The sequence below is a fragment of the Zootoca vivipara genome, chromosome 16, assembly GCF_963506605.1.
Source record: "Zootoca vivipara chromosome 16, rZooViv1.1, whole genome shotgun sequence".
NCBI lineage: Eukaryota > Metazoa > Chordata > Lepidosauria > Squamata > Lacertidae > Zootoca > Zootoca vivipara.
Window position 1 is genome coordinate 7,143,408 of NC_083291.1, and position 15,166 is coordinate 7,158,573.

The window sequence follows — 15,166 nt, forward strand, 5'->3', positions numbered from 1 at the left end:
AATTCTTCGCAAAATGAATTGACTCGCGGAACAAATTAAATTTGTCTTGCGAGGCACCACTGTAGTCAGAAACAAAATCATTCTAACCCAAATTCCATACAGAGGTTGGAGAGAGAAGGGAATGAGTTTCTCATTATCAGTAGCCAATTCCAAAAAGTTTGCACAAAAGAAAAATTGGGAAGGACTAGACTAGGCAAAGGAAGGTCTTTGTAACCACAAATGAACAGCGGAAGCTGCACTTGAATGAAATCTGTTTCACTGGCACAAGAGGGGCCAAACTCTTTGCTTATTTGCATATTCATAAAAAAGCAGACAACCTAAAATACAATGGACAAAATGGGCATGTTGTCCAAAAGCAAACAACAACTAGGGGATTCAGTGGGCAGGTTTAGCAAGTGAAATTGGTTGGGGGCTGCTAGGCCAAAGAGTATAGAAATTCTGAGCTCTAAAAGTCTGAAGCAATTAAAGTTTCTGAATGAAAGAAGAAGAAAGAAAATGAATCTCAGCTGGAGAAGGAAAGAAAAAAAGCCATTACTTTAGCTCCCAGGCAGTTCTCAAAATCCTTCTTCATTTCAGAGACCACGACCTTGTCCTGTGGTCTTTTAGGGCCACTGCAACATGGAGCAACTGTTTGCAGATCCAACTCCACAATCTATTTAAGAAAAGAGAGAGAGAGAGAATGGGTAAACAAGATGCAATGCTCCAAACTGCCCTTGAGTTCCCCCCACATAGGACTGAATTGCAGTCTCATATATAGATATAGATACGTACTTAACCATGTCAATACCAGGTCTTAAAATGATAAATACTTTAAAGCAACGGTTCTCAAACATGGTCCAAGAGTTCCATTCAGGTGGTCTGTGGAGAGGCTGAGGAATTCAAGAATATCTTTGCTTTGTTCTGCACTGGATTTATTTATTTTTTCTGACAGGGGAAATCAAGGCCATCTTGAAAAGGGCCAGATTACCCAAAAGGCTAACAGTGACCTAGCCTAGGGCATATGATATTCCTAATGAGTCCCTGCTCTTGCCAACCTAGCAGTTCGAAAGCATGTCAAAGTGCAAGTAGATAAATAGGTACCGCTCTGGCGGGAAGGTAAACGGCGTTTCCGTGCGCAGTTCTGGTTCGCCAGAAGCAGCTTAGTCATGCTGGCCACATGACCTGGAAGCTGTACACTGGCTCCCTTGGCCAGTAAAGCAAGATGAGTGCCGCAACCCCAGAGTCATCCGCGACTGGACCTAATGGTCAGGGGTCCCTTTACCTTTACCTATCAGCAGCCTGGCTTAGGGTCTGGTGGCTTTCACCACCACAGGACACAGGGGTGGAAGGACAGGAGAGATCTATTTATGGTTGGGGACAATGCAGATTTTCAGATGCTGTAGACAAGCATGAAGGAATGGCTTCTAGAAGCACCAGGCTGGCTGCATGGGTATCTCCATACAGCAAAGGAGAGTTCTTACAGAATCTGCCATTCTAAATCCCCTGGAGGCTTTAGACAAGGTTTGGGGAAGCCTGTGGCCCTCTGGACGTTCCTAGACTACAACTCCCATCATCCCTGATCATTAGCCATGCTAGCTATGGCCAATGGGAACTGGAGTGTGCCACAGCTTCTCAATCCCTGCTTTAGACAGGAAGTCACGATACACCTACGAAGCAAAAGGAAGCCGGGCTGCATTTCATAGGAATGGACTATTTGTAACAAACAGGACAAACCCTGCAGGCTTAACAGCACAATGCTAAGGATTTATTCCGGTGCAGGCCTGCCCCAACCTGAACGTGGCCCACCAGCCTCGCTTCGGGGTTTGTCAGGTGCTCAACAACCCTCCGTTTGAGGTTCTCGGCAGGCAACACAAACAGGAGGTTTAACCTAACCCTTGGTGGTCTGCCATGCATGCCCGGTGGGCTACACAGTTGGTTGGCAGATGCCCACCCCCCGCCCGTTCAGCTAGCCTGTGCCAACATGCTCTGAAATCTTCAGAGGGAATGACAGGAATGAAAACACAGAGGTTCCTCTGCGTATTATCAAGAGTGTGGAACTCTTGAAAGAGATGTTTCTCCTAGACCAGAGGTGGGGAACCTCCTCCAGATGTGGTTGAACTACAACTCTCATCCGCTCTAGAAAGTATGGCCAATAGCCAGGGGTGATGTGGGTTGTAGTTCAGCAACATCTTGGGGTTTAAAAGCTCCCCACCCCTGAAACTCCACTCATACCAGGAATGGAGAGTCTGTGGTCCTTTAGATGTTGTTGGGCTCCAGCTTCCATCAGTACCAGCTGGCATGACCAATGGTCAGGGATGATTGAGTGGGTGGTTCCCTAGTCCAGATGGCTGGGAGACTGCCTGCTCTTGATGGGGTTACACCTCCTCTGAAGGAGTGGGTACGCAGCTTGGGGGGTAATCCTGGATCCTCTGCTGTTGCTTGACACTCAGGTGGCCTTGGTGGCACAGAGTAGTGCTGGGCAATATCTGGTTTTCAACATTATGATGTATCACCGGGGAAGGGGGCGCTATTGGGTTGTTGGTTTTATGTATATTGTGGTTTTATATCTTGATTCTATTCTGGGAACCGCCCTGAGACCCCGGGTATAGGGTGGTACATTCGTACCTTGGCTCCCAAATGCCTTGTGAGTCGAACGTCCGCCCCCTGAATAATTGAAAACCGGAAGTGAGTGTTCCGGTTTGCGAATGTTCTTTCGGAAGCCGAATGTCCGACGGGGCTTCCGATTGGCTGCAGGAACTTCCTGCAGCCAATCAGAAGCCGCACTTCGAAAGTCGAACGGACTTCCGGAACAGATACTGTTTGACTTCCAAGGTACGATTGTGTGTGTGTGTGTGTGTGTGTGTGTGTGTGTAATGATATACCGTTTGATCATGATGACTGAAACTAGGATGGAACTATGTAGAGACATTGGCTGGCTTCAATGTGTTCTCCACATTGTGATTAACACGCAAACACATCATGATTCATGATATATTGCCAAAATTATGAAACAGATATCACGATATGGACTTCAAACCACTTTTGGATGATATATTGATATATCATCACCCAGCCCTAGCACAGAGTGCCTTCCATCAGCTTTGGCTGGTGCCCCAGCTGTGCCCCTGTCTGGACAGGGAGAGCCTAACTTCTGTTGTCTGTGCTCTGGAAACCTCTAGGTTAGATTACTGCAACACATTGTATGTGGGGCTGCCCCTGAAGACAGTTTGCAAACTTCAGCTGCTGCAGAATTCAGAGGACAGGTTGCTCACTGGACAGCAAGACGGTTTGAGCATATAATACCAATCCGGGCTCAATTTCACTGCCTGCTGCCTAATAGTTTCTAGGCCAAATTCAAAGAGCCTTTGTCAGGTCTCACAAGTGGTAGGGAGGACCTTATTAAGACTGAGAGGCAAGAGGCCTGAATGCTCATTTGAGGAAGGTGTCAAGCAAGCTAAGGAAACCCACCTGTGTAAAATCGGGATCCTGCGACGAGTTACTGAAATCTCTAAACATTCCTGCAGCCTCAAGGTATTTTCTTATGTACCTAATCTTATCTTCATCGCGGCCTAAAGCAGACGGAAAGAGCCAATCAAGTTGCAACATTTCAAACAAGCACAAAGACAACAACTTAGAATTCCACAATCACACGTTTAGGTCGCCACGTAGGATTTGAATAGAAGATTATTAATATTGTTAATAATCTGAGCATCGCAGGATGGTTTGCAATATAAGAACACAAAAAGATCTCGGCTTCTCAGCCGTGTTCAGAATTCCAGTGAACACACAGCACTGGGAATTATAAATAAAAACATTTCATTGTCTATATCAGCATTTAATTTTGTATGCAAAATTCAGGCCATGACTAAAAATGGAAGTGGATGGTTGCAAAGCCGTACTTCTGAATCATCACACTGCCCCTTAAGAAGCATGTTTACAGCAGTTAACAAGGTTAGATATTTTGGAGAGTTTTCTGATGAATTATATAACTAAGGGTCTTTCTGGGGTCAAATGTGACGGAGGATCTTGCCTGTTGTTTACTCTGCTCTTTGTATGCAGAGATGTCCTTAATATTCCCAAATCTATGACTTAATAGGAATATTGATGCCTTGGTGCCACATATTAGGGCTATGGATTCTTTGGAGGCTCTTATTTTAATAACACATATTTAAATTTTTTTAAGGTGACCACAAAAAAAGATCAATCAGGGTTACAATCAGCCCTGCTTAGGGAGGCTTTTAAGGTTTAATTGATTATTTTATTTTTCTTTTGGAAGCCACCCAGAGTGGCTGGGGAAACCCAGCCAGATGGGCGGGGTATAAATAATAAATTATTATTATTACCAGATTGGTTATATAATTTGCCTCATCAAACGAAGAAATCCCTTTAAAAAATAGTGGAAACTGTATGATCTATTTTGTTTTTGTTTTTATGACATAATTTTATGTTGTGAACCACCCTGAGATCTACAGGTGAAGGGCAGTGTACAAATTATATTTATAATTTTATAATTATTTATAATGATGTTGTTGATGATGATGATACAGTCATACCTTGGACCCCAAATGCCTTGGTACTCTGATGTTTTGGCTCCCGAACGCCGCAAACCCAAAAGTGAGTGTTCCAGTTTGCGAACGTTCTTTGTTACCCGAACGTCCAACGGGGCTTCCGCAGCTTCCGACTGGCTGCAGGAGCTTCCTACAGCCAATCAGAAGCCGCACTTTGGTTTTTGAACGTTTTGGAAGTCGAACGGACTTCTGGAACTGATTCTGTTCGACTTCCAAGGTACGACGATATGTGCATTTTGTATTTCTCTGAATGTGTGTAAATTTCAAAGTGATGATTTAAACCACTTTCAATCACCTTATCAGATCATAAGCAATACTAAAGCACTAACCCCTCCATTATTTCAATTTCTTCTAAGGCACAAAAAGTAGTAAATATTGACCCAGTTCAGATGTATCAACAAGCCATAGTTTTTCTGTTACTGGAAGAAGCAGGTGTCATACACTGTCTGCTCCCCTTCTTTGTGCATGAAGGGGAAGCAAGATATTTTTTCAATTAGCTTTTCCAACAAACATTTTCTGCATACGGCAAACTGTAGCTTCTGTATTCTATAGTTTGTTCACAAATCAGGATAACCAACAAACTATGGCCACAGTTTGCCTTATATGGGTGTCAACAGGAAACTGCAGTTTCATTGCAAACCTCAGCTGGAAGCTTTTCATCTCATTTCCTCCTATATATGGAAAGTGGGGGGGGGGTCACTGCCTGCTCCTTCTCAAAATGGCAAACCATGGCTTGTCTTTACAGTGGTGCCTCGCTTAACGAATGCCCTGCTTAATGAAATTTCCGCTTAACGAAAGGTTTTTTCTAGTGGAGGTTGCCTCGCTAGACGAATTCGTTTTACGAAATATTCATCTAGCGAATTGTGGTTTCCCATAGGAATGCATTGAAATTCAATTAATGCGTTCCTATGGGCAAAAAAAATTCAAAAAAAATTCAATGCATTCCTATGGGATTCGCTGGACGAATTTTTCGTTATAAGAAAAGACCCGTGGAACGAATTAAATTCGTCTAGCGAGGCACCACTGTATATGCAGAATGGGCCACACAGATACTGAAACTAGATTGCATATGCTGGAGTTAAAAGCACTCAGTCCAACTTATCGTAAACCCAGCAGATCCATTTTCTCTATTTCAAGTGTCCAATGTCCCCTTGAATTTTGTCACCTGCTTGACACATACCTGTTTGGAGAAGGTACTTGATGCTAACTTCATCAACTGGGAAGAAGGCAGCAGTTGCTCCATATTCCGGGCACATGTTGGCAATGGTGGCTCGATCAGCGATGGACAGCTGAGTCACCCCAGGCCCAAAGAACTCAACAAATCTACCCACGACCCCAACCTGGCGGAGGTGCTGTAACAGATTAAAAACTGCACTTAGAACCATTTGATATAAATTGTATTCTAAGAAAAGAGGACAAACTAAAAAGCCGCCAGCATCCCAATCCTAGCCAGCTTTCCACTGACTACCACTTTAAAATTTTCACGTGATCATTGTGTTAGTTTATCTCAGTAATCCCTAAAATGGCTCCATAAGGTAGATCAATTATCATCAACTCAGTACTGCAAACTGAGGGTAGGGAGAGGCTAAGTCGCCGAGTCAATTTGTGAATAAGGTGAGATATGAAGGGAGAGTTTCCAGGCCCATAGCTCATGCTCTTAGGCCAGTTTGCTCCACCTGGTGAGGGACAGCAGTACAAAGACAGCAGGCTTGCAGGATCTATTTTGATTTTTGGTAGGAAACATGAGATCTACCAACCAGACCCTGATGCGAAAGACTTAAAATCAAATCATTCTGAGCCCAGAAATTAGCTCTGAGCATCAGAACTTAATATAGCTCATAACCCTTCCACACAAATATTCACTCCTGGTTATCTCAGTATAACTGAGGGCAGCGTAATTTTCATGCTGCCATTGTTAAACAAAAACGGGGGTCAGAAATCCTTGCCGATCTACTGCAAATCAGCCAGAGATCTAATGGTAGATCCAGATCTATTTTTTGCCAACTACAGAAGTAATGGCACCCTCTCCTCTGCCCCCCTGCCCCCCCATCTACGATAGACATGTTTCTGGAATTAAGGGAAGATCAAATCCCTAGAAAATGGACCACAGTGATTCTGGCCGTCAAACTTGAAGAGTCAGGAAGGGTGGAGGCTCTTCATGTTGGCTAGATTGAACGTGTCCCCCTCTATGGAGATAAAAGGAAGATATCTAGCTCTCCCAAAAGCCGAACGTTTATGTAAATGCGGGAAGAATGACAATCCTGCAATTATGGTCTTAATGTGAGAAAGCGATTGGTGGGTGCTTTGCAGGTGGATGCATCGATCGCTGCATTGCCAACTATTCAGGGGTTACTGTCGGATAATAATGATGGAGTTGCTTTAGTGGTGGCTGAGTTTTTGTGCTCGGTTTATGCAGAGAGATTGGGCCACTGTGGAGAAGACCAGGGGATGCTAATTGTAAATTGATATATCGTTTTAAAATATTAATTTAATTAATATGTATTTTATTTCATGACGTCTATAACGTGAATGTTTTGTCCTTATTTTGTTCTGAAGCTCTTGAATTTGTCATGCCTAATAAAAGGTTATTGATTGAGCGATTTTGGCCGTCGTGGTGTCGCACCATGTGATTACCTTGGTGACAGTGAGCACGATGTCAGTGGATGTGACAAGTGGTTGAGGGCTACCTATCAATTTGTAGCCGATCACCTCAGGAAGCACCATGCTGATCGGCTGGCCCAGCATCACCGCTTCTGCTTCAATTCCCCCCACGCCTGCCAACAAGGACAAGAACAGCATTAAACACAACTGATTCGCTGCCCGGCGACAAACAAGAAGTATATAAAGCTTCAAGGGAAACAACAGAGAGAAAGAATTCCAATGGAACGGAGCACATAGAGCTGCCTAGGATTGCTGCCAACATCGCCATGCGAGCAGGACGGATGAAGTGCTCGTGGATATACTTATTATATTCCACAGCAAACAGCTCCTGCTTTGGAATGAATTTACCTAAAGCAAAACTGCAAAGTCTTAAAAAGGTTTATCCCGTTGCATTGTTTTGCATGTAGACATTTTATTAGCTGATCAGACAATCCTTTTACACCTTCAGGGGAAACACGAGCACAGCAAAGAGTCAAAGCTTTGGCCAGCACCAAGTCTGAACATTCCTCAGAAACATTAACGTCGCTCTTTGGGTTCTCCTTAAATGGTAGGGATTAGACTGGCATTAGGTGGGTTTTCAATTGGATTTTAAACTTCCGTGGATTTAATCTTTGGGGAGGTCTCTGCTGCTAATGTTGTGCATATATTTGTACGGAGGGAACATGTAATTGCTTTAAATGTAGTCAAGAGAAATGTGGCTTGATGTTTTAAATGCAAGGGCTGGTCCAAATGCCCCTCATTTGGACATTTGGACCTGCAAAAGGGCACTTTTGCAGCCATCCTTTTCAAACGTTCTGAAAACAAGAGCACCACGTTTTCAACTAGTTCTAATGATTATTTGTTTGGGGAGGGGAGGGGAGAGAGAAGCAGAACTTTGTTTAACTGCAACTCAACATAAACCCAAACCACTGAATAGGTCGATCAAGTTCAAGGGCACTTACCCCAGCCAAGGACGCCTAAGCCATTAATCATTGTGGTATGTGAATCAGTGCCCACCACGCTGTCTGGATAATAGTATCCACTCTGATCGAAGACAACTCTTGCCAAATACTCCAGATTCACTTGATGGACAATCCCAGAGCCCGGGGGAATAATCCTCATGTTCTGGAAGGCTTGGGAGCCCCACTGGAAACACAAAATGGAAGAGGCGCTCTCTCTTAGACATAGTCAAAGAAAGATCTTGGCAGAATTGTTTGTGTCCGAGCATAAAAAGACCTGTTATCTGGTGCTGGGGGTGGGGGGGTTTGGAAGATCACTAAGCAGAAGATTCTGTCCCAGGCCCCACCTCACAAGCTGCTAGGGCCCCACTATTTTTGAAAGCAGCATGTGAAAACTGTAAAATCAAGGCAGCAAAATTAAAGCCCATCCAAGCCAGTCTTGTGGTGGATGGATGCTGGGCTCAAAGGCCAGCCCCAGAAATTGTAAAGTCAAAAATCTGATCCCTTGTACTTCCACACATGTTTAGAAGATAAACTTGGCAACATCGGTCAAGGCAAAAGCAACAACTCTACATTGGTGGTCAGGGCACACTTGCTTGTCTCTCCCCCAACCCCAGTTGTCTGGTCCCTTCTTCTATGGGGCCAAGGTCTTTACAGGACTTAGGCTCCTTCCCTGCCCAGTTGCATCTTCCAAGACGGAATTGTAGCCATGTTCACTTCCTAAACCACACGGACTGTCAGCAGTCAGCCCACCCTGTGACATGCTCTTTTTCCTGGTGACCACCAAAAGGGAAAGGGAACCTGTGACTCTCAAGAAGTTGCTGGACTCCAACTCCCATCACCCTGACCACTGGCCATGTTGGCTGAGGATAATGGGACTTGGAGTCTAGCAGCATGTGGAGACCACAGGGCTCCCCAATGCCTGTACCAGAGCCAAGCTCTGCTTTGCCCCATTCATGCACAAATGGGGTTGTTTTTTTGCTGTACCTTCAAGAACTCAAATCTTTCTTTGTTCCTCTCAAACTCCAGGTCTTGATTCTTCTGCAAACTGTCTGGCCTGCAAACAAAATATGTGGGTTATCAGAGCGGTACACCTTTAAGAGGATGCTTCGCAAGGTCCAACGTGTGTGGGCAAAACAATGCAAGGGAGAGCAAGAAACAAAGGAAGGTTTGTTATTTATTGAGCTCAGCTGTTTTATGCTCGTTAATTACATTGCACAAGGGAGCTAGAAACAAGCGGTGAAGAGAGCTTAAGGTAGCTTTTGCAGTAATTCCTACTGTCTGGCTCAAGTGCTAATTCCTTGCTGAATGGAGGCATATTTGGCAGGGTCTAGTCTGAATGTAAGAGGGGTGGAAAGTGTTCTAAAACATTAATTATATCAGCAGCGGGGGACGGGGATAACATAACTTCTTCTTATGTTGGGCTGTCAAAATTGGTTCAGTGCTTTGAAAATGTCCTGTGCCTAACTACAGTGGTGCCTCGCTTAACGAATGCCCTGCTTAACGAAATTTCCGCTTAACGAAAGGATTTTTCGAGCGGAGCTTGCCTCGCTAGACGAATTCATTTTACGAAAAATTTGTCTAGCGAATCGCGGTTTCCCATAGGAATGCATTGAAATTCAATTAATGCGTTCCTATGGGCAAAAAAAAAAAATCAGAAAAAATTCAATGCATGAACAAAACAATGGAGGAAACAACAAAAAAGGTACAGAAGGAGGTCAAGGAGACAAAGAAGGAGACAGAATGGGTGAAAGGAGAAGTTGAGAAGTTGAGCAAAATAAAAGAGGATATTTTGGATAATATGGCCCTATTAGAACAAAGACAAAAACAATTGAATTTGAAATTTAGGGGAATTAAAGAGGATGCAAATGAAAATATTAGAGAAAAGCTGAGTATGGAAATTGCAAAATGGTTGGAACTTGAAAAAGAGGAAGTAGAGGCAAAAATTCTAAATGCATTTAGAATTAAAGTAAAATCACCTAAGGCTAAAGCGAAGAAGTTACCGGGAGACTGCTTAGTAATGTTTAATTCGATGGATATAAGAAACACTATCTTGAGCCAGAGTTTTACGCAAAAATTGGTGATAGATGGGAGAGAGATAATTGTCTTTAAAGAGGTGCCAAATAGAATTTTGCGCAAGAGGGACAATTATCGTGAGATGGTCTCCATCTTAAGGAAGAATGATATTAGCTTTAGGTGGGAAATTTTGGATGGAATTTCGTTCTACTTTAAAGGAAAAAGATTTACTATTAAAGGACCCCATGAAATTGATAAATTTAGAAGGAAATATAAGGAAATTTTAGGATGGGAAAAAAAGGAGGATGAAGGGGCGAAGGGGGGAGAAGAGGAGGAGACAGATGAGAAAAGTGGAGAAGAAAACCTAGAGGAGGAAATTGAAGAGGTTGAAGCAGAAGATATTAAAGATATTGAGAAGGAGATATAGGAATAATTCAAAAGATATATAAAAAATATTGATAATAACTGAATAAAGATTATGGCATTAAAAATACAATCGTGGAATGTAAATGGTTTGAATTGTAAGAGTAAAAGGAACAAATTTGAATATGTATTGGGAAAACAAAAATTAGATATTATTTGCTTACAGGAAACCCATATTTCAAAAAAACATAGAAGAATTTTAGTAAATAAGAAATTAGGCTTGGATTTTGCAACTGTGGATTTGAAAAAAAGGAGAGGTGTAGTTCTATATATAAAAGAAAAATTTGAACCAAACTTGATTTATAATGACGAAGAGGGGAGGGTAGTGGTGGTACAAACAACATTGTGGGGAGAGAAAGTATTGGTTGTCGGTGTCTATGCTCCAAATCAAGGGAAAGCCGTTTTTTTCAAAAAATTGGAAAGAAACCTACAAGAGTTCGTGGATCAGAAAATAATTTTGTTAGGAGATTTAAACGGTGTAGTAAGCCCGGAAATGGATAGAACAGTAAGAAAGAAAGATATGTTTGAAGGGAAACTACCCAAAAGTTTTTTCAAGATGGTTGAAAATCTGGGATTAATTGATATTTGGAGATATAAATTTCCAACCACGAAACAGTTTACATATTATTCCAATTCAAATAAAAGCTCTGGGAGAATAGACCATATATGGTTGTCAAAAGAACTAACCCCCAAAGTGAGAAAAGTTGAAATCCAACCAAGAACCCTCTCCGATCATAATCCAATGTTTATGGAATTAAAAAAAGAAGATGTATCGTTTAGATGGCGAATGAACGAAAGTTTATTTAATGACCAAAGGGTGGTGGAAAAAGCTAGTGATACGATGAAACAATATTTTGACTTAAACCTAGACAAAGAAACGAATCTAAATGTTGTATGGGACGCTGGTAAAGCGGTAGCGAGGGGTTTCTTAATCCAACAGAATAGTATAAAAAAGAGGGAGAGGGACAAGAAAAAAGAGATGCTGATACAAAGTCTCATGGAAAATGAGAAGCTGTTAATTAGTAAACCAGGGAATCAGCAGATAAAACAAAAGATATCTATGCTACAAACCCAGTTTTCTACAATGATAAACCAGGAGGTGGAGTGGAAGTTGAAATGGCTAAAGCAGAGAAATTTTGAATATGCCAATAAATGTGGTAAGCTTTTAGCCTGGCAACTAAAAAGGCAACAAAAGCAAAAATATGTAAATAAAATACTGAAAAACGAAAAGATAATTGAGAACCCAAACGAAATTAGGAAGGAATTTCAGAGGTTCTATAAAGAATTATATCAGAAAGGTAAGGAAATGGAAAGTGAGATGGATAGATATCTACTATCTTGTAAGCTGGACAGAATAACAGAAGATCAAAAAAGCCATCTGAATGAATCAATAACATTAGAGGAGCTACATGGAGCAATGGCAAGATTGAAATTAGGAAAGGCGCCTGGACCTGACGGGCTATCAGCTAAATTTTATAAGGAATTGAAAGAACAGTTGTCACCAATATTGTTGAGAGTCGTAAATAATATCTTAACAAATGGTGTAATACCTGATTCATGGAAAAATGCCTTTATCACATTAATACCAAAAGGAGATGCCGATTTGTTAAATATAAAGAACTATCGCCCAATATCGTTGCTCAACACCGATTACAAAATCTATGCGGACATTTTGGCAAATAGATGGAAACAGGTCCTGAACAAGATTATACATAAGGATCAAACTGGATTCCTGCCAGGACGTCATATGAGGAATAATGTAAGAACGGTTATAGACGTCATTGAGTATTTAGATATGAGGATAGATGTGAAGTCTGCCTTAATATTTGTCGATGCCGAGAAGGCATTCGACAATATATCATGGAAATTTATGCAAAAATCTTTGGAAATGTTGGGCGTAGGAGAAACCTTTCTGAATGGCATCAAAGCCATCTATAATGAGCAAAAGGCCAAACTTATAGTAAACAGTGTACTAACCGAGGAGCTAAATATTGAAAAAGGCACGAGACAAGGGTGCCCCTTGTCACCTTTATTATTTATCTCGGTGTTAGAAATACTAATGAAAAGAATAAGGGAAAATAAAGCAATAAAGGGTATAAAATTGGGGAGGAAAGAATTTAAACAAAAGGCATTTGCGGACGACTTGGTTCTAATGCTAGAGGACCCGCAGGACAGCATTAAAGAAGCTCTAAAAGAAATAAAGGAATTCGGTACGCTTGCCGGCTTTAGGCTCAACACCGGAAAAACTAAAATGTTGGTCAAAAATTTGAGTAAACAGGAGATAGTGGAACTACAGAACGAATATGGTATAATGGCAGTCAAAAAAATAAAATATTTAGGAATATGGATATCACCCAAAAATATTAACTTATTTAATGACAACTACGAAACAACTTGGAAGGATATAGAAAAGGATTTAGAAAAATGGAAAAACCTAAATTTGTCATTATGTGGCCGAATAGCCACAATAAAGATGAATTTACTCCCGAGGATGCTTTTCCTTTTCCAAACACTTCCGGTAGTTAAAGGGACAGGCTGCCTCGATCAATGGAGGAGAAAGATTTCAAGATTTGTATGGCAGGGAAAGCCCCCAAGGATAAAGCACAAATTGTTAATAGACAAAAAAGAACGGGGAGGCTTTGCCCTGCCAGACTTAAAAACATATTATGAGGCTGCCTGTCTAGTCTGGGCTAGGGAATGGATGGCTTTAAAAGATGTTGACTTATTAGACCTGGAAGGTTTTAAGAACAGGCTCGGGTGGCACTCGTACCTGTGGTATAATAAGGTAAAAGTGCACAAAGGATTTTTATCACACGTATTCATAAAGCCTATTTACGAAGTGTGGGAAAGGTATAAAAACTTACTAGAAAGAAAGACCCCTTTGTGGTTATCACCAACTGAAGCCTTGACAGTTAAGAAAAAAAATATGGAAACTAACTGGTTAACATATGGCGACATAATAATAAGATCAGATGAAGGCTGGAAAATTAGACCATATGATCAATTAAAATCTAAAATGACCAGTTGGTTACAGTATTATCAGGTTGTAGACTTATTCAAGGAAGATAATAGGAGGAACGGTTTTGAAAGGGAGAAATCTAAATTTCAAGTAGAAATTGTGGAAGGAAACAAAAAGATGTTGTCACACATGTACGAATTTATTCTCGAATGGAACACCAAGGATGAAGAGACAAAAGATGTCATGATCAAATGGGCAAGGGACATCGGCCACAACATAGAAATTGATCTCTGGTTAAAACTATGGAATTCTAATATCAAGTTCACCGCGTGTACGATATTAAAAGAAAACATTATGAAACTTATGTACCGTTGGTATCTGACCCCAGTCAAGCTAGCGAGAATCTATAAGAAACAGGACAGGAAATGCTGGAAGTGCAGGCAGGAGGTTGGAGAAATATATCATATGTGGTGGCAATGCAAAATAGTTAAACCCTTTTGGGAGGCGATTTATAATGAGTTAAAAAAAATGTTAAAATACACTTTCCCAAAGAAACCTGAACTATGTTTGTTAGGCTTAATTGGGAAGGAAATAAGAAAAGAAGATGTAAGAATATTTATGTACGCCACCACAGCAGCCAGGGTGCTCCTAGCCCAGAAATGGAAATCCACTATGGTACCATCAATAGTGGATTGGAAAGAGAAAATGGTAGAATATATAGAGCTAGCTAAGCTGACTGGAAGAGTAAGGGACCAAAAAGATCAGAAAATCGAGAAAGAATGGGGAAAATTTACGGAATATCTTAAAACACACTGTGAAACACCAATTGTATCTTTTGTGACTTCATGATACCTGCATCTGTAAATAATGGAGACTACATAGGAGAAGATAAGATGTAAGAACACTAACAGGATTTTGCTTTATATGAGCGCAAGTTGTAAAAATTTGATTAATAAAACCAAGGATGGGAGAAAGGGGAAGTCGTGTTCGGCAGAACAAATGTAAAATATGATGTAATTAAAGGAGATATCCCTAAAAAGGTATAATCAGGGATATACTTTTCAATTTAAGTTGTGATTATGTAAGAATATTTGATTATGTTTATTTATGAAGAAACAATAAAAATTATGGTTAAAAAAAAAAAAGAAAAAATTCAATGCATTCCTATGGGATTCGCTAGATGAATTTTTCGTTATAAGAAAAGACCCGTGGAACAAATCAAATTCGTCTAGAGAGGCACCACTGTACAGAACAGAAACTACCGACAGCATAGAACACCTTTTTTGCAGGACCAGGTTATGCTTTATCCCTTATATACCCAACAGGTCACTGCGTGCTGCAGGAGAAATTTCTCCTCTACATCCCCAAAATACCAGAAATTCACTCCGCAGCAGCTCAGAGCAGGGCTTTCAAGGTGGCTGCCTGTTCTGTGGAACAACATCCCCGCTGAGATATGACAAGGGCTCCACAATCTGTACTCTCCACCTACAAAAATGAAGCCATTTTTGTTTCAACAAGCTTTTTCCATCTGGCTGGTAAGGTCTCTATTTTGTACTGTTCTTAAGCCTGTCTTCATAATGTTAGGGGTCCTATTTTAACCTGTTTAAATTATATGTCTGTAA

The 15,166-nt window shown here is 41.2% G+C and overlaps 1 protein-coding gene across 3 annotated transcripts in view; it reads right to left on the reverse strand.

The window, feature by feature from the left end:
• Nucleotides 1–15,166, reverse strand: part of ACO1 (aconitase 1) — a 58,025-nt gene that overhangs the window by 18,557 nt on the left and 24,302 nt on the right. For all 3 annotated transcript variants that reach the window (XM_035140441.2, XM_035140443.2, XM_035140442.2), the window contains exons 5-10: nucleotides 9,134–9,203; nucleotides 8,150–8,333; nucleotides 7,182–7,321; nucleotides 5,728–5,899; nucleotides 3,448–3,548; nucleotides 536–652 (exon numbers count right to left, since the gene is read on the reverse strand). In XM_035140441.2, coding sequence (XP_034996332.2) covers nucleotides 536–652; nucleotides 3,448–3,548; nucleotides 5,728–5,899; nucleotides 7,182–7,321; nucleotides 8,150–8,333; nucleotides 9,134–9,203 — 784 coding nt within the window. The remainder of the gene's footprint in view (nucleotides 1–535; nucleotides 653–3,447; nucleotides 3,549–5,727; nucleotides 5,900–7,181; nucleotides 7,322–8,149; nucleotides 8,334–9,133; nucleotides 9,204–15,166) is intronic.